This window comes from Mya arenaria, chromosome 11, assembly GCF_026914265.1.
Source record: "Mya arenaria isolate MELC-2E11 chromosome 11, ASM2691426v1".
In the NCBI taxonomy this organism is placed as follows: Eukaryota; Metazoa; Mollusca; class Bivalvia; order Myida; family Myidae; genus Mya; species Mya arenaria.
The window spans coordinates 19748884-19762939 of NC_069132.1; the positions used below are offsets into that span (position 1 = coordinate 19748884).

A 14056-nucleotide genomic window follows, 5' to 3' on the forward strand; every position below is an offset into this window, starting at 1 on the left:
TATTATCTTATTAAAGATATTTCTTATTTTAAATATATCATGAAGAAACCACAATTCATTGTTTATTGATAAGGTTGTCTGAGGCATGTTGACACAGACGCATATTTATATTGTCGACAGTCATTTCGGAAAATTCAATATCCAGTAGAATCTGTTTTCGTAAACTCGGTCAACTCATTACCCCAAAGCGTGTCGCAAAGTGTGCGTATAACTGCTGAAAATGATGGTTCCTCAAATTTAAGGTGTTACAAGATGGTCGTACTTGACCATGTATAATTCGTACTTGAACCGTATTGGTCGTATGGCGATCGTATGAAACCGTATTGGTCGTATGGCGATCGTATAAAACCGTGTGTACACTCGTGTGAATCATACGGTGATCGTGTGACATTCGAGTGTTAATCCGGGTGTTGGATGAAGGACTTGGGAACGGTTTCACACGATTCCATACGATTTATATACGATATTGACACGGTTGAGCTCACTCGTGGAGTGGACTTCATGTGCGGTTGTATATACGGTCTCGTACGGTCTCACACGGTCTCTCACGGTTTTGTACGATCGCTAATACGATCATACACGGACATGGCACCCGTGCCAGTTTTTTAAAAGTTTTAAAAATCATACACGGCTTTCACGGATACACTCGAATGGTCCAAGTGTAACTCAGATAAGGCCACGGTTGGTTCGGTTGTATGTACGGTTTACACGGGTGGCCAACCGTATAAGCCGTGTGTTCTGTGTGAGACAGGCTTAAAATGGCCCAGCTTCGAACCTTAACACTTAAGAAGAGAAACTGAGCGGTATCTAGGTGAGCCCGTGGATACAAGACTTTGTAGTCTATGCTAAATTTTAATCTATATGAAAATCATAAAAATGTCTAAAGTTTACGGTACTCCGTTAGGGCCATTGCCTGTGAATGTGTTGATTTGAAACGCGATACTCGATAGTACGACGATGAAAACACGACAGTAGGATGATGACGTGACTTACGATAACGAGAAAGCAGAAATACGACAGTACGATGATGATAATGCGATAATAATGTCGCATATTCACCATCGTTATATCGTGTAATTGCGTTTTCGTTATCATTGTATCACGATGATGTTAACGCTAGATTGCGGTGATAATAACGCGATAGTACAGATCAACACAGGCGATAGCCCTTACGGAATTCCGTTTAAGTAAGCCATAGATTAGATTCAATAAAAATCTAGGCTATTAAGTTTATGATTAAGGGTAATCTATAGACAAAAATATTTGTCACAATCTAGTTTTTATTACACTGATTGATCCTTTTAATGATTATGTATCCATATGCAATTATATTATGATAGATTTTGAACATTTTGTTTATAATAAATATATCTACTTTTGCAATTCATTGTTAGAGTTTTTTCAACACATGTAATTTACCAACAGTTTTTACTGCATGTCAATTCAGTTTATAAATATATAAAAACGGACGTTTAGTTTGAAGAAAACACAGTTTATTTTTCATTTCAAAGTTCTCCGTAGCATTTGCTCTCGTTTGCTTGAGCAAACAATGTTTAATTACTCATTGCACTGGGACGTAATAAGAAATATATGTAAAATGAAAACTAAAAACTAAAGTCAAAACGCTTAAATATCACTTCGCATGAAGTTAAAACGAAAACAGACAAATGATGAGTTTTGGGTACAACAAAGTAAAGCTATAAACTCAAAGAGAACAATGGTTATTGACAGAAAAGTGTACAAGGTAAGAATTACATAGTGATTTAAAAAAAAAAACGTTTCCGTTCTAATACTACTGTTTCACGATTATCACAGAATTGAGAACAAAATACTGTTAATTCAAACTGTTAAAACAGGTAAAAAGAAGAAAGTCAATCATAGAGCAAGCTGACTAACATTGTCATAAGTTAAACCACTACACATTTACTCTTCAAATTCATTTTTTAAATTTGTGATGCTCAGGATCAAATTTTCAATACGCCTATGTTTCCCCTGGCTTCTGTGCACTAGCTCCCTTTTCTTGCCCTGTTGAGTCTTGAACATCCTTGTTTTTTGTTTTGGTATCAGAGCCTCCCTCCTCTGTAACTAGGTTTCCTGGAGGGATTTCAGGACATTACTGCAATTGTTCCTCTACTTTCTCGTCATTAAGAAGTTTTAAATCGGGGAGGTCGTTCTCTGTGCAACCTTTATCGTCGCTAACAGGAAAATCGCTATAGTCTTCTGGATGACTGAGTTTGAGAAGATATTTTGCAAGTCTCTCAAGTCGTTCCTTGTATTCTAGTTCACTGTAATTTCCCTTTGGCACACCTTTAAATCCGAACATCGCCCCGTAGCAGGCGCCGGCTATAACCCCGGTACTGTCATTGTCACCGCCATGAAACATAGCACGATTACAGAGGTCATTCCATGTACCATTGTAACTGAGGAGAGCGTCATAGGCGATCATCGGCGCGTCGTGCCCGCTCGATCCTCCCCAGCCACTGATGCTGAGCGACTTGTAGAATGCATCTCGCTCTCTTATTCCGTACTTCTCTGGAAATGTCGGTTCAGATGTTCCATCCTCAATATTTCGTGTTTTTAGATACTCGACCCAACGATCTGTAAAATAGCCCCAGTGATCTTTATTTTGTTCAACATCGACACCTGTTTCCTTTACATACTTCCAAGCATCCGGTAGAGTATCAACCAGACCTTTTCCCCATTCCTTTATTGGCTTTGATTGGACACTATAGGCAGTGAAGAGAGCAGAAGCCAGAGCACCTAGGTAACCAGTAGGATGGTTATGTGTCATCCGACCGGACTCGACACTCACCTCAATCAGTTTGTGTATGTCTTCAGGCCGAGAGTAAAGAAGCCCTATACACATCGCCCTCATTGCTGCACCACATCCCCTGCTTTGAAGTCGGAAGGGAATTCTATAACCCTTATCTCTCTGTGGCTTTAATAGTCTCACACCGTGTCCACATGTATTTCCTGGCGCCCGCCCCGCCATATCTTTAAAACATGCCTTGTAACGGGCAGCGATGTCAAGAAACAAGTGGTCGCCTGATTTACCTGTCACCAACCCTTCAGCTGTGGCGAGGTGCATCACCGTATCATCGCTTACCATCCAGTCCTTGACGTTCACTTGTATCTTCTCGAGGCCCCCGAGTTCCTCTAGTTCCCGATGGATATCCTTCCCTGAATGGCAAAACTCCCAGTCGCCGTTTTTGTAGCCCAGAGCATCTCCTGTACCACTGAGAACCATAGACGCCACGTATCTGTAGTGGACAATATGTATATGTTTATTTTGATAGTATTTTACTTAACATCTGTGAGTTTGATAGACCGAACAAGATTCATCAAGACATAACCCGTTTATAACATAAGACTGGAATGAATGTATTAATGATATCACAAAAATGAAATAATTAGAGAACTCTTCAAATATTTAAAGACCTATCTCATCAATTGCATTAAAGAGCTCATAAAAGGAATTGAAGCGCTCTGTTTAAATCAATTACGGATATGTACGGTATTTTTAGAATTGAAACTACCATCAAATGATTTGTCAAATAATGTATATCTCTCATTATTTGAGGAGCATAGAGAGCTCCTGAAAGCAATTGAACAGAGCACTAATCCAATAAATGAGGAAATCAAATGATGTGTAATTAGCAATAACTATATAATAATAGCAAGACATGATTTGGCGAACTCACCAACTAAATACGTCTTCAATTGATTTGAACATGATTTAAAGTGGTCTCCAATTATTTGAAGCGGTCTCTTATTATTAGTTTGCCTGTACCGCCTAGACTTACTCATGATTTTTACTTTATGGAATCCATAGGGAACAGAAGAAAGTATTTGTATGTTTTGCGCCTACTTATACTATTTATACATTATGTCGCCTGTGGTGGAACGTGACGCAGCTCAATATCAGTTTCCACTTATAAACCGTCATAATGAAAAATTACTACTGAAGTATCCCTGTGTACAATAATGGACTATTCCAACAGAAGGAAAAAACAACAATATTAAACAGGTAAGCAGAACGATAAATATTCACCAACCTTTCTTGTAGAGAAACCATCTTTAAACCGAAATGGTGTTTCATCCAAATACCCTGCAATATCTATTTATCTATCTATCTATAACAAACAGTACATGTACCATCTTGTCACAACGCTATCTACAGCATCAATAGTGTTTTTTTTATATATATGTATTAAGATAAACATGAACAGGTGAACTATGATATCGAAATTGGACATTCAAGGGGAGTGTGCATTTGATTGACGAACAAGGACGATTTGCGCCAACCTTAAACAATCCAGGCAACCCTTTAGATGATTATAACTTTGTTACCAGATAAAATTTCATATTTATGAAACTTCTTTCTGGGCTTCGCACATAGTTCTGAGGCAAAATGTTTATAAATGTTAAAGTGACACTCTTATTCAAAACCAATGCATACACATGTATAACAAACATCAATTTTGACAGTTAACTCTTTCACTACTTACTAAATAATGCATTTATGGAAAATTTTAATTATTGATAACAAGATTGTAACTGTGTATCTAATAGCGTAAAGCGCAAAAAATATTCAATGCTTGGTGAATGGTAAAAGATTTACTGTTGTCTACTACAGTGTCGTAAGGAAGTAATACCATGTTTTATGCTCATTTTAATCAATAAAATTCGGTACCCTTCATTAGAACCATTGTTTTTGACATTTATTTATCCTTTTTGTAATATTAAAACAATATTATTAAATGTGGTAAATCTTATTTGGGAGTAATAGTGCATCTTTAATGATAATAACCAAAGCAAACCCGTTGTTCTCTTTTAAAATCAGATCTAACTAGGGCACTTGACGGAAAGTTGTGGGTTCGGGAAAACTTTGACCACAGAGACCGTTGATGGTGCTTTTTGTAGTATCTTGACTTAGAAATAGCACGAAAACACACAAACGATGAATTGCATATTAAGTTGATTTTTTTCAAGTTGGTATAGTACATTATTTCTAATAAAAGAAAGAAATTTTTAACCAGGAAATGACATTAATCGACTGTGTTCATTTTTTACTGAAGATATTTCTTATTTGAAAAAACATTAATACCAAGAAACCACAATCCATTGTTGATTAGAAAGTCTTGGGCATTTGACACAAGCGAATAGTTATATTGTCGGCATTCTTTCCTAACAAAATGCAAATCCAAAATCTGATAAAATCCTTTTCCGTAAAACTCGGCCAACTCCATATTACCCTCAAAACGTGTCGCAAAGAATGTATTTTCAACTGCTGAAAAAGATGATTCCTCAAATTTAAGTAAAACGTGAACTTTTGAACATTTTTTAAAGCTTGGAACCTTTGCCTTTAAGAAGGGAAACTGGGCGGTATCTAAGTGAGCCTTTGGATACAATACTTTGTAGTATATACGATGTCGAAAAGTTGAGAATGAGGGTCTTTTTGTATTTGTATTACCTACCTACCTACCTACTTACTCGATATGGCAAGTATGTAATTGTGTGTCTTTTTGTACCACACTTTTCTTTTCCATGTACACCTTTCTTTCATCAAATATGTTCTAAAATATATTACCGCATAGTATAGCTTACTAACCACATTCCCCCACTAAGTATATATAATGTTGTTAAACTTTTGCACTGCTAAGCCGCCATTAACCCTCCACCGTTAATTAATTGTTCCATGTATAACTACGTATCGTGTGAACTAAAAATATATTTGAGTTGAGTTAAGGGCAACGCTTTTATAGCGAGGATAATAACAAAACAAATCTATATGAAAATCATAAATATGTCGAAATTTTACGGTATTACGTTAAGGCGATCGTTGTGAATGTGTTGATTTGAAACGCGATACTCGATAGTACGATGATGAAAACACGACAGTAGGGTGATGATAACGCGACAGTACGACAACGAGAACCGATAGTGCGACAGCATGATGATAATAATGCTATCTCGTGTTTTCACCTTCGTGCTGTCGCGTATTCACCATCGTAACATCGTGTAATTGCGTTTTCGTTATCGTTGTATCACGATGATGTTAACGCGAGAGTGCGATGATAATAACGCGATAGGACAGATCAACACTTGCGATGACCCTAACGGAATTCCTTAAAATTTGGCCTCATATTAAATCCAATAAAATTCTATGCTATTCAGTTAATGATTATGGTTAATCCATAGAAACAAATTATTGTCACAAACAAGTTTTTTCCTTACACTTTTTGATCTTTTTAATGAGTGTGTATCCATATTTTATTATAATTATAATGTTTTGGAACTTTTTGTTTATAATAAATATATCTAATTTTGCAACTCTTTGTAAGAGTCGTTTTAACTTATGTAATTCACCAACATTTTACATTGCATGTCGATTCAGTTTATGAACTTATATTAACGGACGTTTAATTTGAAGAAAACACAGTTAATTTTACATGCCAAAGTGCCGTAGCATTTACACTCGGTTGCTTGAGCAACCATTTTTTTAATTACTCATTGCATTGGGACGTAATAAGAAATACGTGTGTAGACTTCATATGTACTGTTAAATACGTGTGCATAGTTTCATGGAAACATTGTTAATGGTTTTTGTTTAATTGGACAGCCTTGGAACTTTACGACACCCCTCGTAGTTTTCAAAATTTGTTGAAATACTCGTTTGGCACAGTAGGTGGACAATGCCAGTAGCAATAACAATTTATATATCGCTTCATATGCTATTAAAGTATGAAAAACAACAACATGAAACTTACAATTCGAAATGCACAACACATGTTAATCACAACACATTTTTTGTTTATTGATGATCAGGCCAGCAATGTCATTATAAGTTTAACATACGAAAACCATATATGCGAAGGACAAATACTGTTAACAATGTAAATAAATATTCGGAACCTCTTTTCAGCTAGTTTACAAACATGTTAAAGTTACAAAAATACCATTTCATAGAAAAAGTTTAATTTTGAACAAAATGTACTAAATGTAGCATGAACATAAAATGAAAACTAAACTTTAAAGTCAAAACGCTTAAATATCACTTAACATGAAATGGTCTGAGGAAAAACGAAAACAATCCGACTAATAGTCAGTTCGGGTACAACTGGGTGAAGATTTAACCTCACTGAGAATAATGTCAGAGTATTAACAGAAAAGCGTAAGATATTAGAATGGCATAGTGATTTATAAAATACCGTTCGTACTAAACATTTTGTTTCAAGATTACCACAGAATTGTGAGCAAAATACTGTCTATTCAAGTATGCATACAGCAGTGATCAGTCTTAGAGCAAGAATACTTCGTAAGCTGACTATCACTGCCATAAGTCAAACCACTAGATATTTTCTCTTCAAATTTATTTTTAATCTGTGACGTCCAATACGCTTATATTTCTCCTGGCTTCTGTGGGCTAGCGCTTTTTTCTTTTCCTGTTGTGTTTTGATCATCCGTCAATTCTTTCTCTGTGCTATCCTGACTATCGCCAACAGGTAAATCTTTAACATCTTCCTGATGGCTGTGTTTCAGAAGATTTTTTGCAAGTTTCTCAAGGCGTTCCTTGTATTCTAGTTTACTGTAATTTCCCTTTTGCACACCTTTGAATCCGAACATCGCCCCGAAGCAGGAGCCGGCTATAACCCCGGTACTGTCGCTATCACCGCTATGGAACATAGCACGACTACAGAGCTCATTCCACGTGTCATTGCAACTGAGAAGAGCGTCATAGGCGATCATCGGTGCGTCGTGCCCGCTCGATCCTCCCCAGCCACTGAAGCTGAGCGACTTGTAGAATGCATCCCGCTCTCTAATTCCGTAATTCTCCGGAAACGTCGGTTCAGATGTTCCATCCTCAATATTTCGTGTTTTCAGATAATCAACCCAACGATCTGTAAAATAGTCCCAGTGTTCTTTATTTTGTTCAACAGCGACACCTGTTTTCTCTACATACTTCCAAGCATCCGGTAGAGTATCAACCAGACCTTTTCCCCATTCCTTAATTGGCTTTGATTGAACACTATAAGCAGTGAAGAGAGCAGAAGCCAGAGCACCTAGGTATCCTGTAGGATGGTTATGTGTCATCCGACCGGACTCGACACTCACCTCAATCAGTTTGTGTATGTCTTCATGCCGAGGGTAGAGAAGCCCTATACACATGGCTCTCATTGCTGCACCGCATCCCCCGCCTCGAGGGTTGAAGGGAATTCTATATCCCTTTTCTCTGTGTGGCTTTAATAGTCTTACACTGTCTCCACACATGGCTCCTGGCGCCCGCCCTGCCATATCTTTAAAACATCCCTTGTAAAGGGCAGCGATCTCAAGAAACAAGTTATCGCCTGATTTACCTGTCACCAGACCTTCAGCTGTGGCGAGGTGCATCACCGTATCATCGCTTACCATCCAGTTCTTGGTGTTGACTTGTATCTTCTCGAGGCCCCCGAGTTTCCCCAGCTCCCGGTGGATTTCCTCCCCTGAATGGCAGAACTCCCAGTTGCCGTTTTTGTAGCCCAGAGCATCTCCTGTACCGCTCAGAACCATAGACGCCACGTACCTGTAATATGTATATGTTTATTGTTATAGTATTTAACTAAAGATCAGTCAATATGATATGTCGAACAAGATCCAGCAAGAAATAGCCCGTTTTAAAATAAGATTTGAATCAGAATGTATTAACGATATCACAAAAATGAAATAATTAGAGAACTCTTCAGATATTTATAGACCTATCTCATCAATTGCATTAGAGAGCTCATAAAAGGTATTGAAGCTTTGTTTAAATCAATTACGGATATGTACGATTTTTTTTAATTGAAACTAGCATCAAATGATTTGTCAAATAATGTATTTCTAGAGAGCTCCTCAAAGAAATTGAAGATAGCACTAATCCAATAAATTAGGAAAGCACATGATGTGTTGCTTGCTAAAATTGTATAATGATAGCAACACATCATTTGGAGGACTCACCAATTCAACTAAATACGTCTTTAATTGACTTGAACATGATTTAAAGTGGTCTCCAATTATTTGAAGAGGTCTCTTATTATCATTTTGCCTGTACCGCCTAGTCTAACCCTTGACTTTTTACTTTTGGGAATCCATAGGGAACAGAAGCAACTATTTGTATGTTTTCCTGGCCTATATATACTATATATAAATTATGTCGCCTGTGGTGGAATACGGCGTAGCAAAATATCCGTTTCCACTATTAAATAAACCGTCTTAATGAAAATATATTCACTATTAAAGTATCCCTGTGTACAATAATGGACTATTCCAACAGAGGGAAAATACCACAAAATTAACCGGATAAGCAAAACGATAAATATTCACCAACCTTTCTTGTAGAGAAACCATCTTTAAACCGGAATGGTGTTTCATCCAAATACCTGCAATACAAACAAAGTGTGTCGTTTCGCTATTGAACGATATATCGTTATCACGTAAACAAGATATACGTTACATGTTCAGTACACTTCCGAATTAAATATTTAATTATATGGTAAAATCACATAATCCTTTCAAACGATTTAACTTTTAACCATTATTTTGTCACAACCCTACATACAGTATTAATAGCCTACATGAAAATGTGATATTTGATATCGAGTATTGACATTTATAATAGGAGTGTGCATTTGATTGACGGACACGGATTCGTCTGCTCTGTTCCACAGGCATCTGAATCATTGTTTGTCACTAAAATATTGTTTAAAACCATTTTGGTTAGGCCTAAAAAAAAATGTGTCTGTTTCCTGTAACATGCTGAAAAAAAGATGGGTCGGTAGGTAGGGATTTTTTTTTTTTTTTTTTTTTTAAATGTCAGAATGATCCAATATTCAAGTTAATTTCAGGTGAATTATTTTAATAAGAATTCAGTGTGATATATAGATTCAATCTTTCTGCCACTTATAAGCTAAAACTGCTAGCTTGACAGCCATCAAAACATAAAATACCATCATTGTAATAAATCAAGACTAAGTGATTTTTTCACATCTATATATAGGTGAAGCTTGGCAAAGAAACAGCATTGTTTATCAGTTATTTTTAGCCATGGTACATGTATTTCAGTTGTAGAATGCATCCTGTTGAAGGGCAAGCCATGGGTTCGACTCCCAGCGGTGGCAACATTATGTGCAATTTTGAGCATTGTTCACCAGGGAAGCAGTTCATCTTTAGACTTTGCAAATATAACCCAGTGAAAGAGTGAATCAAAGAACATTTAGACAATTTATTTTTGTTTTAAACAAAACTTCCAAAATGCATACATTTTCAGATAATAAAACATGATATTATTGCACATACTATTTTAAGATAGACTGTGTAATAATATCAAGTTTATTACAATTAAATGTACATGACAACTATTATAAAATAAAATGCTGTTACAACAAGAACAGGCAAGAATCTCCACAAAACATAATTTTATATAAATCAATACTTCGATTGATAAATGACTAGAATCAATGACTAAACCATTTAACTCTTAGAGGCTGTCAGAATTGTACAGATCTTTGGGACCAGTGTAGACCCGTGGTCTACGCTGTTCACTGCTTGGAGACACTTAAACCTTACCTGCTGACTCGACAGCGAACAGTGTAAAATAACAGATTGGACTGGAATATGTTTAAATAGACTAGAATCAGTATCAAAAAAGCTTAGACTGACTAATAAAAAGTAATACCATTTTCTTTTTTAAACAGTAAAACAGCAAAACTAGTACACGTACAGTACCTTAAATAGTTTCCACAACTTATTTTTTTTAACAATTTTCAGTGTTTTAAAAAGATCTGCTGTATAAGATCCACTGTTCATTCTGTAAAAATCTCGAGCACGATAATCAATGTAACTTTCAATAGAATACCTTGTTGTTTTTTCCTTTTCTGGACTTGACTGGACTACGGGGGTTAAAACATTCCCAGAGTCAAAACTTGGTAAAATATGTTCTGACTCTGACGAACATATTATTTAGTTAATGCATCTTCTTTATGTAATCCAGTGCATCCTTGTCAAATTCCAATATGCACCAGCGATTGTTTAGTTGCAACGACATCTTTCTTACTTTAACTTTCACTTTCAGGTTTATCTTTTTTTCCGGAAGTAAACAAAAACATTTAACGTTCCTATTGCCAGTATTGCAACATCGTATTTTTCATAAATGGCAAAACCATAACAGTTTTGTTATAGAACCACGGACCTATAAACCAGGTCCGTGATAGAACTAAACTATAACACTGACAACGATCTACGTAGTTCTCCTTTCACTTTCATTAAAATTGACAGGAAGTTAGCGTGCACCTGTTTTCCGTGCTTTTTAGACCATGTGGTATGAAAAATGTTTATTTTCTGTTAACTCATTAAAAACTTATAAGAATATTTTTTAATTAACTGGAGATATAATAAAAAAAATCTTAAATAAATGAACAAAATATATCCTAGCATTGTTGTTTTTCAAAACTATTGCACTTAGCGAAAAAGCGGAAGGTATCCGTTAATTTGCATAATGGGCGGAGTTAATATTACGTCATTGAGTTTGAGTGCTGCTAATTGACAAGGTTACCGATCAGATTCCAGATCGATAATCACTTGTCACTTCGGGTGTAAATTGCTCTTGCGGGTTAAACAAACATTCAGATCATGCATTGAGGCTCCTTTCAGATGATACCGACTCTCACACCGTGTCAAAACCGATGCATATTACAAATGGATGATGCGTTGATTTCGGGTCATTTACGATTCCTGTGCGTCAAAACCCGGGAGCTCGGGTCAATTGAAAGCCCTGCAGTTTAATGTCACAGCCATTAAGGTTTTTGCCATTGTTTCAACTTGCCAAACCGGAAACGTTTGTAACTATGCAACGATTCGGACACTACCAAAATATTTAAATTATCGTTGTCATCATAGGCCAGAGATCGCTAAAAATCTGACTTTTCGAATTTTGGGGCATAAAAAAATTGCGGTCGGCGGTAAAAAATTACGGTCGGTCGGGTTACAGGAAACAGACATATTTTTTTTTTAGGCCTTACATACAATGAGATAAACAACACATCTGAAGATATTTAGTGTCGTTGATATACAAAAAAGAAACAAGGTATGTAACTCAAACTTACCCGATTTCACGGTAGAGTCCAGTTTTATGTAAATTTCTCAACCAACATGTAAACACCATTTTTAAATAAGTGACATGGAAAGAAGAGTCAAAGACCTTTAAAATGGTATGCGATATGTTGGTATAACTATATTGTCTTAAGACAGACAAGCATAATTCAATGTCAAATTCTCATGTTTTTCTTTAGTCGGAAAGAGTACAGCAAATTAAAATCTTCAATTTTCCCCGTGTAAACAGTACTAAACACAGACCTATTAAAGTCATTTTATGCTTCAGTATACAGATAAATTAATTCCATTCCTTTATATCACAATAAGACTAACCACTGGACCACGGATCCGCTTGCGACCCCTTGGTTGGCAGTCAAGTGTCTAACCACTGGACAACGGATCCGCCTGCGACCCCTAGGTTGACAGTCAAGTGTCTAACCACTGGATCACGGATCCGCTTGCGACCCCTAGGTTGACAGTCAAGTGTCTAACCACTGGACCACGGATCCGCCTGAAACCCCTAGGTTGACAGTCAAGTGTCTAACCACTGGACCACGGATCCGCCTGCGACCCCTAGGTTGACAGTCAAGTGTCTAACCACTGGACCACGGATCCGCCTGCGACCCCTAGGTTGACAGTCAAATGTCTAACCACTGGACCACGGATCCGCCTGCGACCCCTAGGTTGACAGTCAAGTGTCTAACCACTGGACCACGGATCCGCCTGCGACCCCTAGGTTTACAGTCAAGTGTCTAACCACTGGACCACGGATCCGCCTGCGACCCCTAGGTTGGCAGTCAAGTGTCTAACCACTGGACCGCGGATCCGCCTGCGACCCCTAGGTTGGCAGTCAAGTGTCTAGCCGCTGGACCGCGGATCCGCCTGCGACCCCTAGGTTGACAGTCAAGTGTCTAGCCGCTGGACCGCGGATTCGCCTGCGACCCCTAGGTTGACAGTCAAGTGTCTAGCCGCTGGACCGCGGATTCGCCTGCGACCCCTACGTTGACAGTCAAGTGTCTAACCACTGGACCGCGGATTCGCCTGCGACCCCTTGGTTGACAGTCAAGTGTCTAACCACTGGACCGCGGATTCGCCTGCGACCCCTAGGTTGAGAGTCAAGTGTCTAACCACTGGACCGCGGATTCGCCTGCGACCCCTAGGTTGACAGTCTAGTGTCTAACCACTGGACCACGGATCAGCCTGCGACCCCTAGGTTGGCAGTCAAGTGTCTAACCACTGGACCACGGATCAGCCTGCGACCCCTAGGTTGGCAGTCAAGTGTCTAACCACTGGACCACGGATCAGCCTGCGACCCCTAGGTTGGCAGTCAAGTGTCTAACCACTGGACCACGGATTCGCCTGCGACCCCTTGGTTGGCAGTCAAGTGTCTAACCACTGGACCACGGATCAGCCTGCGACCCCTAGGTTGGCAGTCAAGTGTCTAACCACTGGACCACGGATTCGCCTGCGACCCCTAGGTTGGCAGTCAAGTGTCTAACCACTGGACCACGGATCCGCCTGCGACCCCTTGGTTGGCAGTCAAGTGTCTAACCACTGGACCACGGATCAGCCTGCGACCCCTAGGTTGGCAGTCAAGTGTCTAACCACTGGACCACGGATTCGCCTGCGACCCCTAGGTTGGCAGTCAAGTGTCTAACCACTGGACCACGGATCCGCCTGCGACCCCTAGGTTGGCAGTCAAGTGTCTAACCACTGGACCGCGGATCCGCCTGCGACCCCTAGGTTGGCAGTCAAGTGTCTAACCACTGGACCGCGGATTTGCCTGCGACCCCTAGGTTGGCAGTCAAGTGTCTAACAAGTGGACTACGGATCCGCCTGCGATCCCTAGGTTGGCAGTCAAGTGTCTAACCACTGGACCACGGATCCCCCTGCAACCCCTAGGTTGGCAGTCAAGTGTCTAACCACTGGACCGTGGATCCGCCTGCGA

General features: G+C 38.8%; 1 protein-coding gene across 1 annotated transcript; it reads right to left on the reverse strand.

The window, feature by feature from the left end:
- Positions 1 to 1338: 1338 nt before the first annotated feature.
- On the reverse strand, positions 1339 to 9632 carry LOC128208392 (uncharacterized). The gene is made up of 4 exons (XM_052911950.1): positions 9347 to 9632; positions 7405 to 8563; positions 4056 to 4117; positions 1339 to 3260 (listed from the first exon to the last, which is right to left on the reverse strand). The coding sequence occupies exons 1-4, from the start codon at positions 9388 to 9390 to the stop codon at positions 2114 to 2116; spliced, it is 2412 nt and encodes an 803-aa protein (XP_052767910.1). The 5' UTR covers positions 9391 to 9632; the 3' UTR covers positions 1339 to 2113.
- Positions 9633 to 14056: the final 4424 nt, after the last annotated feature.